Genomic DNA, 22,344 nt, shown 5'->3' with positions numbered 1-22,344 from the left:
AAATTTTTTAAAAATTTATTCCCTCAGTTTCATATACAATAACTACTGTACAAAGGTGTAAATGGTCTTTGCTGTGAGGTGTTGTGCATATGCAGCTTCGTAGACAGATTTAACATTCAATTTGAATCTCAGTGCAAGTAGGCACTAAAACATCCAACATACCTCCAAGGTATAAAAAGACATACCAGTTTTACAGGTTTCTCCAGCATATTCTGTTACAGTGCAAACTGCTATGAAATAATTTTTTTAGAAAATTCATATAAATTAAGCACATATTGCACTTGTCCCAACCGAAAGTGTAACAAGTTGTACTTACTGAAATACTTTGATATATTTTAGAATATTTATTTATATTTCCTCACACACATAGACTGCTTCTTCATGGCTATTCGTGCCAAATATGTGTAGTTCTTATTTTGTATCTCAAATAGCTATTTATAGCTCTTCAACTAATGCAGTTCCTCTTGCACTAAATTAACGTAACAAGAAAATTCTCCAAAAACCTTTTCATTCTTCTTACCAATAGCACTGTAACTAAATACATAAAAATCAGTATTGTGTAAATTCATAATGCAAGCGTATTGTACACCAACCATTTCACCACCCCTATGGGCTGAACAGGTATGAAACCTCCAGTTTTGAATATGTATGTGTTCCTACAGTACTTCAAGCTGCTAAGCTAACATTGCACCCACAAACATTTTGTGCAATACCACAGGTAGGACTTTGACTTCGGTACATCACTGGCTGCTATGGGGCATGCTGGGAGAAAGGGCACAAAGTTGCATTAACTTCAGAGATCAGTCTACCTGAGCTGAACCTAGTCAATACAATCTGCACCCATCAAACAAGAAGTGAAGGCAAGTAACATCAATCTTACTAGCTTTGAGTTTCCCTAAGCCTTTACAAGTCTTGGAATTTAAAGGAACAAGTGTATATGAGTGTAGATGCTAGCTTTGTTTGTGCTTAAGATACTTATTCAAAGCTGAAAGGTAAGGGAGTAACTTAAGAATTTTTTTTTTTTTTTTTTTTTTTTTCTTTTTTTTTTTTGCAAGCTAGTATGAACAAAGATGCTACTAAAACCACTGACATATAAAAGCAGAGGAAAATTAAAACACATGGCAAGCTGAATGCTAGTCCATGTCTTGAACAGTTCAGGGTTACCTGCAAAATGTCTCCAACATTCAATATCCTTCTACTACTTCATCTTAGAGGATTATACTTACTCCTTCTACATACAAAAAGACCCTTTCTTTCCTGAAAACACACTATGTTCAACTCAGCTCAGTCATTCAGAACACGGGTGGAAGAAAACCTGATTTCTGGTGCTTCGATATCCTCCAGATCCTCTTCTGGAGCCACAATATTAACTGTACAGTACTTTCTAAAGGCAGGTCCCCATCATCTTACTTGGATACTACTAGATATGAAGTCCTTAATAAGGCAATATGCTGTTTATACAAGTAATGAAATGGAATCCTAATTTGACACATTTAGGAATTCTTTATACAGATAGCATAATTTTACATCACTTGTGCGGGTCAAGTTGTTTTACATTTTAAAAAACCCAACCAGCCAGGTGTTGGATCAGGAGAGCAAACAGATAAGGTTCACAAACTGGAAGGCTGCTGGATTACTGGACCTGGTTCACAATCACGAATGTTGTCTTCTGACTTCATATACATTAGGAACACGGTGACAGTAGCAAAGGTAGCTGCATTGACAGGAAAAGCACGGAGAAGTGTAGAAGTAAGACCTCTGGTGAACACCCTCCAGCCTTCTTCATGGTAACTCTTTCTGATGCAGTCTAAAATGCCATTGTACTGTGTAACGCCTCCGACTCCGTCAGCCTGGAGCCGGGATTTGATCACATCTGCAGGATAGGTTGAGATCCAGGACACGATTCCTGACATCCCCCCAGAAAACAGCAGTTTGGGAATAACATAACTGTCTTCGGCTTCACAGCCCAAGTACCTGGTCATGCAGTCATAGGTCAGGAAGTAAAAGCCAAAGCTTGGAGTCTCTCTTATGAACGTAGAGACCATGCCCCTGTTGACACCCCTCAGCCCTTCCTTTTGATAGATTTTGATCAAACAATCCAGAGAATTTTTGTAGTTCTTTGTTTTTTGTTTGTATTCACCTGTTCCTTGAAGCTGCATTCTCGTCTTTGCCAGCTCCATGGGACAGCAGATGACACACTGGATAGCCCCTGCTGCTGACCCTGCAAGGAACTGGTTTAAAGGAGTGTCTTTTCCAAGAGCTCGAAGTGTGTTTCCTTGTACACCAAACACAAGTGCATTAATGAAGGTAAGTCCCATCATTGGTGACCCAATACCTTTATAGAGTCCAAAAGCCTAGTGGAAGGAAGGAAAAACCCTTTTTAATGGTGGTGTTAATAACCTCCTGAAACCGCAGAACATGGCCTTTCTGGCTCTCCCTTCTACCTTAACTAACAGCAGCCAGAAGATCAGTAGCTGTTTGTAATAATAAGCTTTGTAATAATAATTTCTTTGCTGCTTAGGACATAATCATCTAGATGTTTTTAGAAGTATAAATATATAGTTGAATGCATTAAAAAAATAATCTTATATCATGCAGAGAGAAATGTTCTGGTAGATTTTATACTTTAAGTAGATAAAAGCCTAAAAACCTCCCTTTGAGGTATGATGGTAAAGCTATAAAAAAAAACAACCCAAAACTAAAAGCAAGCAGAACACTGCTTTTTTTTTTTTTTTTTTTTTTTTTCCCCTCATTGCTCACACAGACTGCTTGGATTCTCAGAAAATTAGGTATCCAAGTAAATCATCTTATTTTACAAGTTAGCTTCAAAATATCAACTTCCAACTTCATGAACTTCACAAAGTTTATGGAAAGCTTCTGGCTACAATATCTGCCCTGTGCTCAGGGGGAGCTCAGAGCATGCTTTTCTCTGAATCTTCCATTTGGATAGGTTGTTTTTAACAGCTTTCCCACCCTTCCAATACAAAAGATATAAAGATGCAAAACATGTGAAGATACAGAATATGCAAAGCAATATTTTTGTACTTACAGATTCTTGCTTTATGATGGACTGAAAGCAATGGAAGGTCCCACGGTAGAGAGGTTTCTCTACATTTTGAACTTGTAGACGAACCTATAAAAAGTTGCATAAGACACTAATTCGTATGTCAAGATCAGCCTAATTGGTAAACTAATGTCTTGTACATATGGAGATTTTCTATAGCAATGTATAGGCAGGAGCACAGGCTGGACACTGGAATGCCTGCCACATGTGGCAATATAATTTAAAATATTCTGTGTTTTGAATTAATTTTGAGGGGTGAAAATATGAAGGGAGGACGATGAACTTCTTGTGAATATTAGAAAAACATTGTGAAAGTACAAGAGGGTACATTTATCTAGAATTTCAAGTTGAAGTTTTTAATTACTGGCTACAGTAAGTACTTTCTTTCGCTGCCAAGAATACTTCTGTTCACGCTAAAGACTATCTGTGCAAATCTGATACAATTTTATAAAAATTTATTTACAAGTCAAGGATGAAATAAGGGTAATTGTAAAAGGATGGAAACTTTCAACACTTCCCCTTCCCTAGTGATTCTGACAACCAGACTTGGGACGGTTCACTGAGATCTGACTTTTTCCAGAGGGTTGCTGCTAAGAGACTCTTAATATGTCTTATTTTGCATAAGTAAAGAATAAAAAGCCTCTTGTCCTGTTAAATTTGTTTGTATTGGTTTTTTCGTTGGCTGTTTGTTTGTTTTTAATTTTGCTAAATGCAAGCAATTTGTGAGGATGTGGCTGTTTCAAACCTTTTATGTGAGTAAATCAGTTAACGTTTCCAAAACTGAAACTTGTATCTGCTGGGCAGATAGAAGTTATTGTAAATGCTGAAATTAGGAGACAGGCCAATTGCCCAGATGTTTTTCTTATCATTTAATGGGAAAATGTATTTCAGTATTTCCTGCTATTTTTTCCTCAATACGTTTCAAATTAACAAAAAAAAAATGCCTCAAAGCTACCTAGTTCATGCCAAATCCTGCACAGCAATAACCTCAATAAATTTCAGTGGGCTGGGGAAGCTAAAAATCTGTCTTTGATCTCCAGCATGAAGGGCTGCAATGTTCCTCAGAAAGGATGCTTATCAGTCACTTCATGCTTCTGCTGCAACTCCAGGGCAAAAAAACCGCTTAACTCTGAACAAAAGGAAAAGTTGCCAAGTCTATACTATATCTAATATCAATCAGATATTCCTGACTGTAAAATCTTTTTATCCCAGATTTCCCTAAGGCAACAAAAACACCACCACAACAACAATAAAAGACCCACGAGGTGGTTTGTCAAAATTCTATTTTCAGATTAGGCAAAAAAAATTATGGTTTCAGTGGGTTTTGTATTTATTTCTACAACATGTCATTTTATATTTTATAAGTAAAAACTTTTGTTTTCCATATCTTTTTAGTGTAAGCTATCCAGGCTGTGAGGCTGAGATCATCTCAACTTCCAAGATGTAGCAGGGATTTAAAACGTGAGTTAAAAGTAGGCTAATAGTAGGATTCTAAGAAAATTAATCCTTTGTTACTCAAAGTGAGGTTGGGGAAGCAGGCAAACTGTTAAAACTGCTCAAGAAGCAGCCAGACAAGCAAGTCATAAATCCTAGCAAGCTGTCAGAATTACACAAAATTAAGGTTTTACTCCATTTATAAGTTACTGCTGCTGTTTCAAACCCCATCTGTGAAATCAGGGGGCTTTCAGATGTATCGGCTTTGGGAGAATTGCAACTTAGGAGCCTTCTCGCTTTTAACTTTTCTATATGCTTGTTTTTATTGGTTTAGGTTTAGTCGTATTCTGTGTATAGGTCAAATTTCCTAGTGGCATACAGTTCCCACTATTTTTGTCAAAGTAATTAGTGAAATATTAACCAATTAAGTCTTGTTGTAGGATACCATCAGAGACTACTGACGCTCCAGGTCTAGGATGATAAAACAGCTCTTTCATTTGAGCACAGCAGTGACCGCAGAGGGGTACCTGCGTTGGCAAATTGCCAGGTAAGGCAACAAATGCATGTTGAACTTTATTTCTTGATTTATTTTTTAATGCTGTATTCAAGAAGTGATTTTGTGTGTGAAACTACAGGAAGGATGGATCATGTGCAAAATTCAACTCTGTATTTGATTAACTGCCCAATATTCTTGCTTTATTCTTATTTGAAACCAGTTTACTGAGGTTTCAGGTCGAATAGTAACATACTGATTTCCCATCACTGAAGAATTGCATAAAGGTACACAAGGCTAAGCAAAAAAACCCCACCCGCCACACCCCAAAACCAGTCCAAACAGTCAATGTGCAAAATAACAAATTTAGATGTGTTTGAGCAATGAAAATGTTCTCCAAAGATATCTACTGGATGAGATCTCAAAAACAGTGTTCCTGAGACTCTGCTTTAGAGCCTCTCTCTGTGGAAGTGTGTACAGCCAGAAATGCATACCAGAAAGAAGGGTCAGAATAAGACTTTACATTTAAAAATTGAAAAAACAAAAAACCAAAAAAACCCAAAAAACAAACAAAACAAAACAAACAAAAACAAAACAAAACAAAAAAAACCAAAAAAAAAAAAAACCAAAAAAAACCCCAAGAGGGCTCTTTAAACCCCACTCCCTCCATGTCATAGCTGTAGAAGAGGGACATAGTGGTTTAAAACTAAAAAGGAAAAAAGCTTCATAAGTCTTTTAGATCTTTATTTGAACTAATACATTTGGGAATAAATTAAGACTTGAGAGAAACAGAAGTGTTCACCTGGGCTATACTTACTAGGTAACTCTCCCGTGATGAGGCTTATCTGTCATCTACAACAAAGTAACACTTTTGCTGTTAATGAAGACAGCCCCTAGCTCAAAAAGTAAAGGCAGTTAAAAGCAAAAAAGCAATTTTATACATTACATCAACAAACCAGGGATAAGGAGTTTGCCCGTTCTGAGATCAGCTCAGCTCTGGGTTTCGCAGGATGACTTCACCACCTTAATCTTTCCCTGTGTGTCCCACATCCCCCTCCCCGCTTTGTGAAACCTGATCACTGGCCAAAAAAAAGAACTTAAAAGCTAAGACAGAAGTGAAATTCTAGCTTATCTAAGCACCTTTCCCATTGCTCAGTTAAATTAAAAATTTACAGTCTAAGGTGGCTACCGGCTAGCTTTTTAAACATTGCAAAATTAGAAAAAGGTTTAATTCTTAACACATATAAAACAAGTTATGCAATGCCTTTTTTTTTTTTTTTTTTTTTTTTTAAGACAGGTTATAGTGTTAGTTTTCCCACATGCAGTGGTGACTAATAACTAAAACATCAGTATTTTCTCTGATAGGTAAATGCTTATACCACCTTCTAATGCATATGAAAATACCGTGTGCCATACTGGATTTCATAAAACACTTAAAGCCATCCAGAAACAAACTATTTGTTCTATTGTAAAGCAACATCCTTTTTCTAAAGCAAACATCTATTTCAGATTAATAGGTTTGCTTGAACTAGCATGGGAGCCCAGATTTTGCAGACACTTAAATGTTTAGTTTCATGCACTACAAGATGATCCACTTAAAAACAAAACAAAAACAAAAAAACAAACCCTAGACATTCTTAAATTTAGTCTGGGCGTAGCATTTTATCTGTTTATTTGGCTTCAGTGAAATGACCCATCACTTTAAATTAAGCATGTAAAACTTGGCAGGATGAGGGGAGAGAAAGAGACAGCTGGGCCTGTACCACTGTAAAAAAAAAATAAAAATGTACAAGTCTGGATAATACCATTCCCAAAAATTGATGCTAGAATTCAGCCCAATTACTTAACAGTCAAATTCACCATACTGTGAGAAACACACAGTTTTTACAATTTGAGCAGCTTGCACTTGACTGGTCAGGGACTTATATCTGCTATCTTGGAAAATCTGTGTTAAATTAACCATGTGCTAGAATACAGAATATGGTGGTGACCTCAGTAACACTATCTCAGCTTTTTGCATATCTAAATTCAGCAAGGTAGAGGTATTCCAAATATAGCTCTAGTGGGTGGCATGCTGTCTGCTGCAGTCAAGTGATCTGGCATATTAATTTAGCAGGGAATATACTGGCATCCCCTCTTCTTCCATTGCAAGACTTTGAATGAGGCTGACAAGAGGAGACTGAAGTTGTCAAACCATTCTGAAAAATGGGCTTGGAGCCCTGGGAGTCAGGACTTAAGGACCCTCCAGGAGATTTCAAATCTTATCCTTGTAGGTCTTAGCTACCCTTAGTATGCATAATACATACAGCTGAGCAACTATCAGGAAGTCAATTTTAACTTTGAAAGTTATAAAAATGTATTATGATAACTAAAGGGAAGAAAAAGTCCCCAGACAAGTTTCATTTGGTGGATTTTTATCCAGGTATATCCCTTGGCAAGTGTAACAAATTTTAATGACTTGAGGAGTAGGTAGCAGAGCTTGAGGGAGAAACAAAACAAATTTTCATCCCAGTCACAAAGTATGTTTGAGTTACATACAAACATACTCCTTCCTGTTTTGCAGGGAGAGGCAGTTTTATCAGTTAGTGATGAACAGCTGCAGGGAAGCAAGCTTAGAACAAAATTAAGTTAAATATAAGATATTGTCTTTTCAAATACAGCGTTTTTACTGCACCGACAAACTTGCAGTTCAGGCCAACATTTGTCATGTTATTGGGCTGAATCATACATACAAAGAATTTTTTATCTTCTGAAGAGCTGAAGACTGCAAATCTATAAACAGTGGTTGAAGAGGCTCGATCCAAGCTTTCCAGCACAGATTTATGCTCCTACAGTGTCTGGGGATGTTTTTTCCTCCCACACTCCTGGGAAAAGCTTCTTTTTTTACTTGGAGACAAAGGTATTTCATAATCAACCCACCTTAACAGTGTCAAATGGGTGTCCTACCAGCACTCCAGCAGCACCTGAAACAAAAATACCTTGGTTATGACTCAATTTTCTTCCTGGGTCTGGAGCTACAGTACCACAAGCACCAGCTCAAGGTATAAGTGCACAGCGTTAATTGTAGGCCAGGTAAAGAACATCCTATCAACAGAGAAGGTAAGAGATCTATAGTTCAGTCCTTCAGGCCTGTACTAGGTGCCTTTATGCTACAGTCAAGCTTCAGAGCCTCAGAAAGAGGTTGAATTGTCTGACTACAAAGCATGCCATATGGGATGCTCAGCAGTGATTCCTGGCACCAGCCTAAGGCAAGTCCAGTGGTCTCATATTGTGGATTTCCTCTGAAGCAAAGTATTTAATGTACCTGCCACTCTGAGGAGGCACAGAAAACATGGAAGCTTCGCTAAAGGAAGGAAAAAAAAAAAATCCCTGCTCTCTGCCTACAGCCTTCAAGATGTGATGGTAGCACCTGCAGAGGGACTATGCAAGTTTTGCTTTATTCTAGTAAAGACCTTTTTAGCATTTACATGCAGGCCTAATAGTTACACTGTTTAATCTGAATACAGGCATTTTGCACTGAAAACCACAAATAGTAGCTGAAGCCAGAATCCTGTCTCCCTGTTTCTGTGAACCAAAACTGGTAGTTCAATCCATTTATGGCTTTCTCACATTTGCAGAAAGCTAATGTCTCTCCCTCTCCCCCCGATGATGTAGCAGAAATACAAATCCCACTCTAGGATGGACTAGTAGCAGTTGGTTGAGGACAGCACAGTGAGTGGCAAGATAGTCCAGGTGACAAAAATAGCCATGGTGCGCTGTGCTCAGCATGAAAAGAACTGACCACGAGGGATTCCCGGCAAGGCAAGGGTCACTAGGAGGATATCAGAGAAGCTGGGAAAAAAAAACCAAAACAAAACGCCCACAAAACGGCAACAAAACCCTCTTTCCGAGGTTGACGCGGAGAACAGCAGACGCAAATAACTGAAAAGACGCGAGAGTAAATCTCCTGAACACAGTTTAACAAATGCTAAAAATAGCGGCCATAAGCAGATACACAGGGAAGAGCAAGACGGGCATACGTATTCTCTCCTCCTCCTCACGCAGAAGCCTAAGTGATGTTTTCAGGTCAGAGGGTCCCCGAGCCGGCTACTGCCCATTCGCTAACACCGGGAGCCCTTCCTCCTCACCACCCCTCTTCCCAGCGCCTCGGGAAGGGGCAGCCGGCACCCTCCCCAGCACAGGGACCCCCGAGACCTTTCTCTGGGCCCCCAACCTGCCGTGGGGCGGCCGCGCTCATCGCCCCCGGTGCCCAGCGCTGTTTTCCGCCCCCAAAATAAAAGCGCTGTGCCCAGCTCACTCCCGCATCTCTTCTTACACTTCCCCCCCCCACCCTTTTTCCGCTTTTTAAAAAACGTTCTATTTTTTTTCCATCCTTTTATCTCCTTCCCCCTTTTTTCTCCTTTCCCTTTTTTTTTTTTTTTTTAATTTTTCCTTTTTAATCCCCTCCTCCCTTTTTTCTTGTCCTTTTTTTTTTTTTTTCTTTTTTTCTCCCCCAGCTAATTATTTTATTTATCGGTCCTCACCGCCGACGCATCCCGCCAGGAAATCCAGAGCCATGCTGGCACCCTCCGTCCCCGGCGGGGCCCAGCCCTTTTACGCGATGCTGCTCCGCGCAAATGCCACCTCCCCGCTCGGCCGCCCGCCCTTTCTACCGCTTGCCCCCCCCTCCGCTTCCCCCGCACCGGCGAGGGGCCGGGCCGAGCCACCGAGGGGGCGGGCAACGGGGCAACTCCCCCCCATCGCCCACAGCCACTGGCGGCTGCGCCGGGCGGCTCCGGGCAAAGGGCGGGACGGGGATGGGAGTACTGAGGTTGCGGGGGGGTGTGGTGTGACGGGAACCGCGGCTCCGCCCCCCCCAACCCCTTCCCTTTGCAGCTATATCTGGATAATTAATCAGAAATAAAGACAGAAAGACGTTCTGGAGGCTGAGGAGGTGGTGACTGGGGGCAGGGTCAGAGCACCCCTCCTGCGGAGCATCATTAGCCCCCGAGTGGGTTTGGGTGCTTCAGGGAAGCTGTCCGGGGGCATTTTGCTTTCTGGGTGAGGAATCCCTGGGCACTGGTGGCTGGAAAGCTGGCAGAGCTGATGTTGTGAGGGGGTAATTCCTCTTAATGGGGGTGAAATGCCTGCAACACTTTCCCTATGATGATAGGCTGAGAGAACCGAGACTTTTTAGCATAAATAAGGCTCTGGGGAGACCTTATTTTGGCCTTTCAGTACTTAAAGAGGGCTTACAAGGATGGAGAGAGGCTTTTTGACAGAGCCTGTAGCCATCTAAACTGAAAGAGGGTAGGTTTTAGACTATACATATGGAAGAATTTGTTTATGATGAAGATGTTGAGGTTCCAGAACAGGTTGCCCATAGAAGTTGTAGATGCCCCATCCCTGGAAGTACTCAAATTCAGGTTAGATGGTGCTTTGAACAACCTGATTGAGTGAAAGATGTCCCTACCCTTTGACAAGATAATCGTTAAAGGTCTTTTCTAAGCCAGACCATTCTGTGACTCTATAATGAAACTCCCTCACCCAGTGTTGTCTCAGAGAAGAGAAAGGGCTGTGCCAACAGCTCTGTGCTGCTTCCATGGCTCAGCTGCAGGGATGAGACCCTTGCCTCTAGAGGTAAAGGCCACAAAATCAGTGGTGTGCTGCCCATGAGGCTTGGCAGAGCACCAGTCTCTGTCTTATAAGTTGCTGCTGTGCTTCACCCTGCACAAGAGACTTCTCCTCTCCCTGCAGGCTATATTTATTTTGCATTAACTCCACTTTCCTGTTAACATTACCTGGTTTCATGGTGTCCTGGTGTGAGCACCTTTAACAGGAAATTCAAGGTGTTGGCAGCTTCAAAAGGGAGCCAACTTTAAGCTGCTTGGTTTTTCTGCAGGCAATGTCTGAGAAAGGGGAATACCTGTCGGTTAGAACAATAAGTAGACTATTTGAGCTTTGTTTAGAGTAACGTGATCTCTTCAGGGCCTGCAAAGTCAGCTTTCAGAGAGTAAGTTCCAGAAGAAGAATGGAAAAGAAGCTGGATTATTTTTTTTTACTTGCCTTCCATGGTATGGCAGTGCTTTTCTAGGTGAAGCAGCTCAATACAATACAAAGCTGATAAAATCTTGCAGTTGAACAGAATATTAAAAATCAAGCCAGCTTTTACTTTCTGTGTGAGGAAAAAGCACACACAAAGGCAAGGATACTTCCAAAGAGGTCTGAAAGTACTACCACAGAACAAATCCGGAGAACCTGCTTTAGATTTAGGATCTCTTGGACCATCATTACAACTGATAAGCAGATGAGGTGAAAATGCAAAGTATTCAGTGAATGCCTGACCTTCCCCGTATTGTCTTCTAATCTTTAGGACACTCATTTTTGTTCCTTCTCATCTCTAGACACTATCAAACAAAATCAAGCACCCCAGTGTCTCTAGGATGCTTTGTATTCCTTGATGCACACAGCTGTCCCACCTGGGAAGAACTCGTTGGTGTCAGTGAGCAGGAGGGTGGGCTGGTCCTGAACTTTGCAAAGCACCAACAGCTTGGGGAGCTGCCCAGTTCCACACACTGTTCTACCTCCTAATGGGGACCTTAGACTTTGCCAAACCTGCAGCCAGTCCTTGAAATGGAGCAGAGCATTGGAACAGGCTGCTCAGAGAGACGGTGGAGTCTCCATCTCTGTAGACATTCAAAACCCAGATGGATGCCATCTTGTGCAACCTGCTCTAGGTGAAGCTGCTCTGGCAGGAGGACTGGACTAGATGGTCTCCAGAGGTCCCTTCCAACTGCTAACATTCTGTGAAAACCAAGAGGAAGCCTGGATCAGTCCTATGTTCCTTAAATATTTTCTCCAAGTTGAAGTGGCTTTCTGGGCATCTCCTTCACTCTGGCATCCACAAGAGGAGCTGCAGTCATCCACACAGCTCTGCAGGTCTGCATGTCTTGCAGCACAAGCCTTGGAAAGATCTTCCTGGCCTAAAAACATTCCTGGCCAGTGTTTTAAATCTGTGATTCAAATCCTCTGATCTCCCAGGCAATCTGCCTTAAAGAAATCACCTTCTCCACCAGAAGTGTTTCGTAATTCTAATGTTCACCCACAATGGACAGGAAAACAATTTATTTCCTCCTTCTTTGCAGGCCTCTTTTAACTTGTCTGAATAAGGTTTCAAATCTTAGGTTTTCTTCTCAGAATTATATTAATTTTTATCTTCTGATCTCTGATTCTTCTTACCCTCCTTTCCTCAGCTGATCTGGAGGTCTTGAACTGACCTTGCTGAACTTGCCTTGCTGAATGAGTAATGGCAAATTACCTTGGGTATTGCAGACAGCACTCTTGTCCATATTTCTGAGCTCAGATACAGGCAAGAGTAGTTTCATAACATACAACATAACATAATATGACATTACTGACTTATGGACAGGCTATGATGCATGATGTGTCCCAGACCCTATTCAGCTGCATGCTACAATGTTCACTGTCTTATACTTGCAGTTTCTTTCTGTGCAGTTATTCCTAACTGTTCATGCTAAATTGCTTTTCTTAGATTGTTTTTCCAGTTTGTCAAGATCACTTGCATTCTTGTTGTTGATGTTTTGCAGCCCCTCCCATGTTGCTGCAATCTCCAAAAGCCTGTCTTGTTCCTGCATGCTTGAGATGTTACTAATAAGCTTTATTCAATGCTACTGAGTGTTTTATTCAGTGCTACTGAACCCCCCTACAGAAGGCATGAGCTTCAAAGGGGGTAGGGGTGGGAGATGCTTTATAAATTAGCACAGACAGCATGCAGGGCTTGTTGGTATTAAGTTTGAGATGTCAAGGGCTGGATCAGTAAGGAATGATCCTGGCTTTAGTCCCACCAGGGACTTTCCCTTTTGTTCATCTTTTTTTGCTTGGGACTTTGCTTTGTTTTCAGTTCAAGTGACACTTGGGGGGCAATGTGTTATGAATGTAGAGGAGTTAATTAAGCTTGCATGTGGAGGAGGACAGTGAGTCTATATAGGTGCTTATATTTGTGTGTGGCTTCCACAGGAGCTTTGCAACAAAAGGAAAGAAGTCATATAGCTCTTGCAATTTGGTAGTGTTACTTATGACAGACATTTTTTTGTTAATCCAGGACCTTATGTGTGCAGTACAGATATGGTTTTGTAGAAGAGAGCTAATCTGACACTTCACTCAGGTTCAGGATTTCCTTCACTCAGGTCGTTTTTTTCTGTTTAGTTCAAAAGCTATGTCTGATCTTGTGTCTGCTTTGTTGATGTGTAATGCCTCCACCTCAGTGTGACTCAGACATCTGTTGCGAGCTATTGGGCCCTTCAGGCTCCATAGATTCAGCTCAGCTGTAACTGCTTTTTCTTTTATTCTGATGGTGGATCTTGCAACCAGCTGGGGTGCATCACCTAAAGGGCTGGAGAGAGGGGCTGTGCTTTCCCCGCCTACTTGTTTAGGAGCATTTAGCTTCCATGAGGGATGGTGAAATGAAATGCAGGCTCATCAAATAGAGAAAGCAGAAAAGAAAGCTGTCAGCAGCTTGCTAAACACACAGGACCAATCAGTGTGTACAGCAGCTGCCATGTCTCTGAGACAAAGGGTTAAATTTATAATTTAATGTAATTCTTCAGAGACCCTCTTCCCTTTGTCCCATTGTCTGTTACATCTGCGTGGTGGCAGTTCAGGTAGAAGAATCTTTGCACGTGATGCTGGAGGGATGATATAGGAGAAAAGGTTCCCCTTCATTCTCATGGCCGGAAGTTATTCTGTCAACCAGCTGCTGCTCTTGATGGCACCCAGGGAAGATCTGGTAGAAGGGAGCACTAGCAGAAACTTAGGATAGAGAACTGGGAGGAAGAGTAAGGAGGGGAAGAGGATAAAGAGGAGAGTAAAGAAGCAGCAGGGCAGAGTTAGCACAGGAGGTGAATGAAATATGAAAAGAAACGGCAGACAAAAGGAAGTAAGAAAGGAATAGAAATGTGGAGTTGTGTGTGTGTAGAAATTCTGTTGACAGAAAAAAAAAAATGGCATGCAATAAAATACATGTTGTTGACTCAGATGTTTCAAATTCTTTCTGTTTGCTTGTGAATTTGGCATCAACAATTGGCTGTGTCCCAGTAGACTTGTCCCACTAGAATATGGATGGTGATGGATGAGGGGTCTCCCCTTTGCTCCCCAGAGCCTCACCAAGTCTTGGCCACCTCGGAGGATACCTGGTAGGAGATTTTCCTTTCATACAGCATTCTGCCCTCAGCCCTTTCCTTATCTTCTAAGCTGATGCACTGCTTCATCATCCCAATTTGGTATTCATCATGTCACCCAGAAAAATGCATTAGTTCCTCTTTTTATTTTGAGCTAGGACTGGATTTTGAACTTCTCCTTCCTAGCACCTACTCAGGCTGCCTGAATCACTCTTCAAAGACCCCTCAGGGCAGCAGCTCTCTGTGCCCTGTTCATGATATGAACATAAGTAGCCCTTAGACCATGTGCATGCAGGTATTTGAATGTTGCATTTACACTAGCAAATGGCCTGCATTTTCCAGACACTGCAGTCCAGCATAACTAGACATGAAGATCATCTACTGCTTCACCAAAATACTGACCATATATAGCAGCCACAAATAAATCCAGATGGTGAAATCATAGAAATATTGGAACACAATGTTAAGAAAAATTCAGAGGCTGAGCTGGTCTGTGAGAACACCCTGTGCCTGAAAAAAGTTCTTTTCCAGGTGAATTCAGTGAGTACCTTTGTGTGGATTTGAGTCCATTTTCTTTCCTTTTCATAAACAACATTGTGTTTGATGCTCCACTTGCTGTACTCATTAGCTCACTCAATATTATTTTACTGAGTCAGGTCATCAGGATACTCCAGATCCTCAGGATGCAGTTGTCTTTGAAGACAGAGCAACTAAAGCATTGTTCATAGTGGACTAGATACCTTTATTATCCGTTAACTTTATGATCTTGGGTGGCTCGAGGGTATTCTCTAATGTTACTATCCCATTGGCTTCAAGGGAACTGTATCCGAAATGTTGAAGCTAAACAGTCAGCAACATTTGAAGAATCAAGGAAGAGTCCATCCCTGTCCCTGTCCTGTTGTCTTGTGCTTTGTTTGAAATAGAAATCAATAACAAGCCCAGAAAGGTACTTCCCTGGAAGCACATCAGAAGTGAACAGACTTAAAAATGAGAAAAAGCTTCCTATATGCATTAGTCCAAAATCCCATTCTTGGCACTACTTTTTATTTCAAGGATTATACATATTTTGTGTTTGTTACCTAAACTGCTGTGTCTTTTCCTTTTCTGCTATGTTTCCTTTAAGCAGCCAGCAAGCAGGATGGAAAGGGCAGACCTGCACAAACACACCCCAGCACTGGGTCTTTTCTTCTCTCTTCATAGGTCCCATCTTTGTTCTCTGGCCTGTGCTAGTATTATGAAGGCTAAGACATGATAATTATTTTTTTATGCATATCTGGGGGAGGACCTGAGTCCAAAGTACCTGAAATGTTGTTTTCTTTGTCCTCTTGTATTTGTCAAAGACAGAGGGATTTTCATTGCTGCTGGTCTCCCTTGGAGAAGACAAGAAGAATTAGCAGTCAGCTATATGGAGAGCAGGTCTCCAGCAGAACCCAATTGATCAGCTATTTGGCAGCTCAATTTTAAGATGCCAGAGACCACAAAGAGGCACTCTGAGATCTGAGGGTGGGCACTGAATCCAGTTACCTGAATTAGTAACTATTTATCAGCTGAGGAGTTTTACCCATCTCTCCCTCTGCATATTACTCAGTCACTCAACAAATATTCTTTTGATTGGTGACAGTAAGCAAAAACTGTTGGGAAAACATTCAGAAAAGGAAGATTAAAACTCAGCAGTTGGCATCTCTATAGCACTTTCTAGTCCAGATTTGCAGACAATATAGCCTAAGCCTCAGGCTCTGTGCAGTAAGAATGTGCAGCTAGGCTCATTTCATAGATAGGGAAACTGATTTGTCCTAGGGACACAGGAGGCAGAACTAGGAAGAGAATCTCCTTTGCCTGCCTCCTGTCTGTTTTTAAGCCAACCTGTTCCTACAGGAATATTTCTGTGGGGCAGATGATTTTTCACTGACAACAGCTATACAAATATATTTTCAACATCGTGTAATTGGGGTCCTCTGGCACAGTTTATATCCACTGTGCCTCTGCAGAAACTTCCCAAGTGCTCTTCAAGTTGGGCACCTCCTCGAACATACAGCTCCTGAACATATGCCAGGGAAAAGCTGATAGTGGTAAGGCTGTGAACTTCATATGATATTCAGAGACCAGTACTGTTAGTACTGCTAGTGCTGGTGCCTGGGTATCCTTTGCTAATGCTGGGGGTGCTACTGAAAAAGCTACAGAGACTTCCAGCTGAGACCTCTATTTTTTCTCCAGCTTGAGCCCGCGGAAAAGGTCAAGTTAATATGGGAGGCACAGAACTGACCTTTTGCTGGTGAAATAGGTCTATACTTCTACTAGGACTTTTACACTGCTCACGGAGATTTGTGGCAGAGATCCCTGAATTTAGTGTTGATCAAGCTAGCATGGGTGTCAGTAGCTCTTTGGTCCCAGCAGTATAGGGATCTTCACTGGATTTTACACTTCCTTTGCAGTAGATTTTTTATGGGAGAATCTTTGTTTTTTCTTGAATACATTACTTAAACCTGTGTAATTTCACTTGTTTTCTACTCCTGCAAGACTAGAAGTTTTAAATCCTTTTGTTTATATCCCTGCTTAACATAAGCTCATAATAATGCTGGTATTTGAAAAAAGTTCTCTTTTCTGAACTCATTGGTCCCAGGTTTGCCAGTTAAGTATCTTTATAACAATCTTTCCCACATGACGTTAGCAGCTGATATCAAAGTTCTAAATACTGCTTTACAATTCTAGAGCTGAGTTTTCTTCCAAATTTGTAAGTAGCTCTGAGGTTGTTAAATCACATCAAGTCAGACCATTCCAAAGGGAAAAAGAATTGGTGGCCAGTTGAAGTGGTGTAGTATCTTATGCATCTTTTCACAGATGTACAGCAGAGATCTAAGGGAGACAGTTTGAAAAAATTGGAGAAATATATACAGAGCCATAGACTCTGGAGAGAATGCTGACACTGCAACAATGTCATCAGTGGGTTTGGGGCTTGTTACTGTTCCTACCATGGCAGCTATGTTTTATTGCCTAACTCCTGAAATACCCCAGCAGAAAATGTTGAGGGTTGTACATTGGTATCATCCTGACAAATACATTTTTGTTTGTACATTTTTGTTTGGTGGGGAAGAGAAGGATGGGAAGGTGAGTGTCCCCCTCTGTTCCTGGTTCTCCAAGCCTGCTCCAAGCTCACTGACTACATCTTCTTTCATGAAGGTACAGAAAATGTGCAGAATTTTGGAAAGAGGCTCAAAGTACAATTGGAAAGTCCGTACCTGTCCAGATATCTCCTCCCTCCATCACAGCCAGGAGTCCTTTTAAAGTGCTAATGATGTCATCTGACATAAAATCCATTAAGGGAGCTGACTGAGGTGACACACTGTCACATTTCCTCTTTCTTATTGTAAAGATTAGGGTTTAGGGGGAAGAGTTATATCACACTTAAAAAGAACCCTTACAGCACTGCCATTTTACTTTTTTTTTTTTTTTTTTTTTTTTTTTTTTTTTTTAACATGGGTGTTTGCATAGGGTGGATGCTAATGTTGTTGCTTCTACCTTTTGCTAGGATTTACTCCTGAAAAGAGACTTGTGACTCTGAGAAGTGCTTGTATCCTTGCAGTGACTTCATGGCAGTGGACATACAGAGCCCTGGTTGTGCTGATGAGAAGATTAGGTAAAGGGAGATTGAGTGACTTGCCCAAAGCTACAAAATCTGTGTCACTTCTTAAATTACTTCAATCATCTTCAGTCCTCTTGGAAATGTATTAATTTTTCTTCACTTGGAAATGAGTGTAGAAGCATTACAACCTTGCATCAGCTTTCCAGCAGTGAAATCACTGATCACTTACGTTTGGCTAAAAGCAATGCAGTTGCCAAAGCTCAGAGAGTGGTTTCCCTACTGGTTTTGTTTGTTTTGCTGCGAAATTCCTGCTGCGAATGTTTGAGTCCTTGGAATTATTGGCTTTTTCAGTAGTTCCTGAGATAAAGGACAATGAGACACTTTGATTTGAAAATCCGTAATACAGCTGGAGCTGGGAGGTCCCACCCCCCTTTCCACCCACCACCACGCAAGCCAAGCAGTGGCCCTGCCAGCTCAGTGCTGCTGGTGCCACGCTTCCCTCTCCCCCAGTGTGCAAACAGCGCGGTGACCAAGCAGGGTAAGGCTGGCTGAGCAGCCTCTGCAGGCAAGGAGCTTTTCTGAAATAAATCAAAGTGTGTGCATGTGAGTGTGATATTGTGTAGCGCAAGGGAAGTAGAAAACGCAGCGTTTTATGACTGCAAAAAAGGCAGGGTCATTTTCTCAGCACATCTGGTGTACGAGCAATCAGGTGGTTGCAGAGGCTTCTCTTTCTCTTTGCAGGACAGGTGGAGTTGGTAATGTCCTGGGAGTGTTCTATGAAAGGAGAGGGGTAAAGGGAAGTCTTTGCTTTCTCACCTTAAAGTTTTCACTTAATGTTGAATAACCACCTAAACTCTACAACAAGAAGGCTGGTGAGGGACTTTTTAGGATGTCAGGTAGTGATAGGACTAGGGGGAATGGATTCAAACTAGAGGAGGGCAGATTTAGATTGGAAGTTAGGAAGAGGTTTTTCACCATGAATAGTGGTGAGACACTGGAACAGATTGCCCTGAGAGGTGGTGGAAGCCCCATCCCTGGAAGTTTTTAAGGCCAGGCTGGGCAGGGCTCTGAGCAACCGGATCTAGTGGGAGGTGTCCCTGCCCATGGCAGGGGGGGTGGAACTAGATGATCTTAAAGGTCCCTTCCAACCCTGAAAATTCTATGATTCTAGTTTTCCTCTTTGCCTTTCCTCTTTCTCCAGACACTTTTACCAGTCCTCCAACTCCACATCTGCTTAAGACATGGAGTTCTCTCTACCCTGGGTGACAGCCAGCTGACTCCTCCTGTGAAGCAATTTCATCCATCATGCACTGTGCAAAATTAAGGCCTTCCTCACTTTTCCATCATTTTGTTTCATAAATTCCTTCAGATTGCTTCATATCATCAGAGCTGTCTTTTCATCTGACAGCACCTCCCAGCTTTCTCAAAATCCTCTGTGAAATTCACCCATTTTGAACAAATGCAGCTTACAGAGTTTGCTGCTGGAGGAAAGGGCTGGAAAGGGCTTGTGAGTTGTTCCTAGTGGCGTAGTATCCCTTGATACTTGAGGAGGTTCAAAGCCTGCGTTTTGTGTGTCATTTCCTAGCAAATGCTTTGAGAAGGCCTCCTGTGTTGAGACCAGAAACTTTCATCATCCCTACATAGATGTAGACTATGGTGTTTCTTTGCAAGCTGGACCAGTGGTGATCTCTGTCAGTCCTTGGACATTGCGTCAAAGGATAACAGGAATGATTCATATTTGACCTTGAGGAACTTCCTGATAATTCAGCATTTCTTTAGGCTGAAGTGCCTGGGCTGTCTCTGCTGACCCCTGGCCTTGGCAGGCTGGAGTCTGGTGAGTGTTTCTCTGAGGCTGGTATCTGAGAGGTGGTGTATCTCTGAAACGTGGGGGAGAGGGGAGGAAGGTCCCTCAGCAAGGCATGAAGGGCATTGAGACCTAAAGGCCTCTGGGTCTCCAGGAGGACTCCTGGTGAGGGAGGTTCTCTCTAGAGGGGAAAGCTCCAGAGAGCTCTGCTCTCTGCTGTTTGGGGTGTGACCAGCAAGTAACAGCAAATACAGTAATATGGGTTAATTTCTCAGATGAGGTTTCCTTCCTGCCAAATTACATCTTCTGTCCTTGCTCCTGTGCAAACACTGCAACACTTACACAGGGCTCCTCGTCCAGCAGGCTCTGCCCTCACTGCCATCACATGGCAGCCGGGCTGAGCAGGTCCCAGACAGCTGACAAGCATGGCACTGGATGCCATTTGCCTCAAAATCCTGGCCAGACACCAGGAGCAAAGAACTGGGGACTACAGCAGCACCAACTGTGTTTGCTTGGTGATCGTGTTACCCTGCTAAGTCCTCGTCAAGACAAATGTCCCCAAAATAGCTGTGTGCATGCATTCCTCTGGAGCTGACTGTCCCCAGTGACACTTTCATGGGACAAGGTGAAACATCTTAGGACCCAAAATATTCTTCCTTCAGATGGCAGCCTTCTGAATAGCTTCCATTTGTAGAGCAATTCTAGTCAAGTGGAAATGATACTTCACCCATTATACCTCATCAAGATGATGCAAACCATTAGAAGAAGGTTTTCAAAATGCTTGAATCTGGAGTCGGCTTTGTGTTATATAAAGCAAACTAACTTTTTGATAGAAGTGTTGGTATGAATTAAGGTTAAAACAATAAGAAGTTAACTTTCTGTTGCAAAATTAAGATTTTTGGTTTGTTTGTTATATGGTTTGTTATTGCTTTTTTGTTATTGGTTTGTTTGTTTACAATCTCAGAAATTTTCATAGGAAGATACCCTTTGAACTGTTCACCTTACCTAAAGAAGGTAGAAATTTTGCTTGGTCTCGTAACATTTCATAGGTAACACTTCTTAGCCACGACACTTAAGTCAGCCAGTGAGATCTGCCACCCAGTCTCTGTTTTCTTGCTGATATTGCACCAGTCTCACAATGTATAGAAAAGTCCCCCTCTCCTCCATGACACCCCTGGCCACGTGAGAGGGAGGAACATATGGAGACATTTTCATATTGGGAAAACAATGAATTTCTTCACGTTGCCTGGAAGCAGCTCACAGAAAATCAGTTTAAACCACTGGTGTCTAAACAGTGGTCTGAAGACAGGTGGCTGCTGCAGCACAGACTGGAGCACCTTGGCAGGTCCCTGCAGGACTGGGAGGCTGCGGGTTCCTGGGCTGCCCCTCTGCAGGGGACAGTGTCCCTGTCCCCATATGTCACTGACACAGCAGGTTCCACAGCCTGTCCTGTGGCTGGAGGGGGCCCTCAAGGACACCAGCTGTGACTGGCTGGTGGGAGAAGAGGAAACAGCACCTCTTCCCTCACTTGGCAGGCACAGGCTGCTGATGAACTGTTAATAACTCCTGTGTGGTCACCAGGTGTAACGAGGAAGAGCTACTGAATAACACAGTGTGTTTCAGCAGCTACATTGCTATCTTTCTAGATAATATTTTACATCTGGTTCTAAGTTTTTGCTGTCCTCGCATGATGTTACACTGGAATAAACTGTTCTTTTCCAGGACAGAGAATGCTCAGGGAAGGATGTGTAAGAAATTATGGGGACCAAGTTTCTAAAATTCCTTTAATTCTCAGTTCCCAGAAACTCTCAGCCCTCACACTGAGCTGTGCTATATGTCACTGACACATCTGCCCATCCAAGAGATACATTTCAGTGAGAAATAGGTTCTTGTGAAATGTGCAGGAGAGAGAACTGGGGGGCTGAAGTCCTCAGCTCCTCTGTGAAGCAGATCCAGGGGGCAGCAACTGTGAAATTTTCATTTCCCTTTGCTGCCAATGTGCCTTGGCTTTGACCTGGGGAAGAGGAGTACAATTCAGGTTGTGACTTGGCAAGCCCCTCACTGCACCAGGACTTGTTAATCTCATGCAAAAATTAACCTCTTCTGTGTGGATGTGGCAACCTCCAGTACATGGCCATTGTGCATTAAAAATAGCCAGTGTGGCAATTTATAGAACTCTTGGCTTCCCATGACCAGCAAGCCTCTGTGCTTTTCTTTTTCGTATGCAGACATCATCATCCTGCATTGGGTGTAAATTAGGACGTAAAAATTAGGCGCTGGAGAAGTCTCCTGGCAAAATCTATCTTACATCTCCCTTGAAGGGCAAGACACTGGAGGATGGGCAGCAGCCCATGGGGGCAGTGATTCCCACTCTGCCATTGCACTCAACCAGGAGCTGACATTGCAGAGAGGGCTGGGAGACTGAGCAAGAACCAGATAGGCAGAGTTCCTCCAGGGGTGGAGGCACTAGCCTGTGGTATGAAAGGAAAGCAAATGCTTTGCTTATGGTTGGAGTTGTTTCTGGGCTCCACCACATGTATACACAACAACTAGATAATAATCTGTGGGGATCTGGTTAAAGGCTTAGGATCAGCTCTGTGGGTTAGGAAGGCCAGGGAAAATTCCTTGAGAGGAATTTTGCTTGATGGGAAGGGGGTTTGCTCCATCAGAAGGAGAAAAGGTGGGCTGGGATCTGGGAAGGAGGTGTCTCATACACAGCCACCTGTGCTGCTTCCCTATGGCACAGAGCAAGCGTATCCTCTGGCAAACAAGTGCTGTCTTCTGGGGTTAATA

General features: G+C 42.4%; 1 protein-coding gene across 2 annotated transcripts; it reads right to left on the bottom strand.

The window, feature by feature from the left end:
* SLC25A29 (solute carrier family 25 member 29) lies at positions 1–9,686 on the bottom strand. Of its 2 annotated transcripts, XM_071745592.1 has the most exons (5): positions 9,515–9,626; positions 7,911–7,954; positions 5,809–6,756; positions 3,050–3,133; positions 1–2,354 (listed from the first exon to the last, which is right to left on the bottom strand). In XM_071745592.1, the coding sequence occupies exon 5, from the start codon at positions 2,319–2,321 to the stop codon at positions 1,611–1,613; it is 711 nt and encodes a 236-aa protein (XP_071601693.1). In that variant the 5' UTR covers positions 2,322–2,354; positions 3,050–3,133; positions 5,809–6,756; positions 7,911–7,954; positions 9,515–9,626; the 3' UTR covers positions 1–1,610. The 2 variants fall into 2 exon arrangements, with proteins under 2 accessions (XP_071601693.1, XP_071601692.1); XM_071745591.1 differs by lacking the exon at positions 5,809–6,756 and having other exon boundaries at positions 9,515–9,686.
* Positions 9,687–22,344: the final 12,658 nt, after the last annotated feature.

The sequence above is a fragment of the Heliangelus exortis genome, chromosome 5, assembly GCF_036169615.1.
Source record: "Heliangelus exortis chromosome 5, bHelExo1.hap1, whole genome shotgun sequence".
Taxonomy (NCBI): domain Eukaryota; kingdom Metazoa; phylum Chordata; class Aves; order Apodiformes; family Trochilidae; genus Heliangelus; species Heliangelus exortis.
The sequence above is the reverse complement of the archived record's forward strand: the minus strand, read 5'-3'. Positions and strand labels throughout refer to the sequence as shown.

Coding starts and splice junctions, on each gene's coding strand:
- SLC25A29 (XM_071745591.1), bottom strand. CDS start 9,548: ATGGCTCTGGATTTCCTGGCGGGATGCGTCGGCG. Junction 3,134..7,910: donor ACCCATTTGACACTGTTAAG/GTGGGTTGATTA, acceptor AACTTTTTATAG/GTTCGTCTACAAGTTCAAAA. Junction 2,355..3,049: donor CCATCATAAAGCAAGAATCT/GTAAGTACAAAA, acceptor TCCTTCCACTAG/GCTTTTGGACTCTATAAAGG.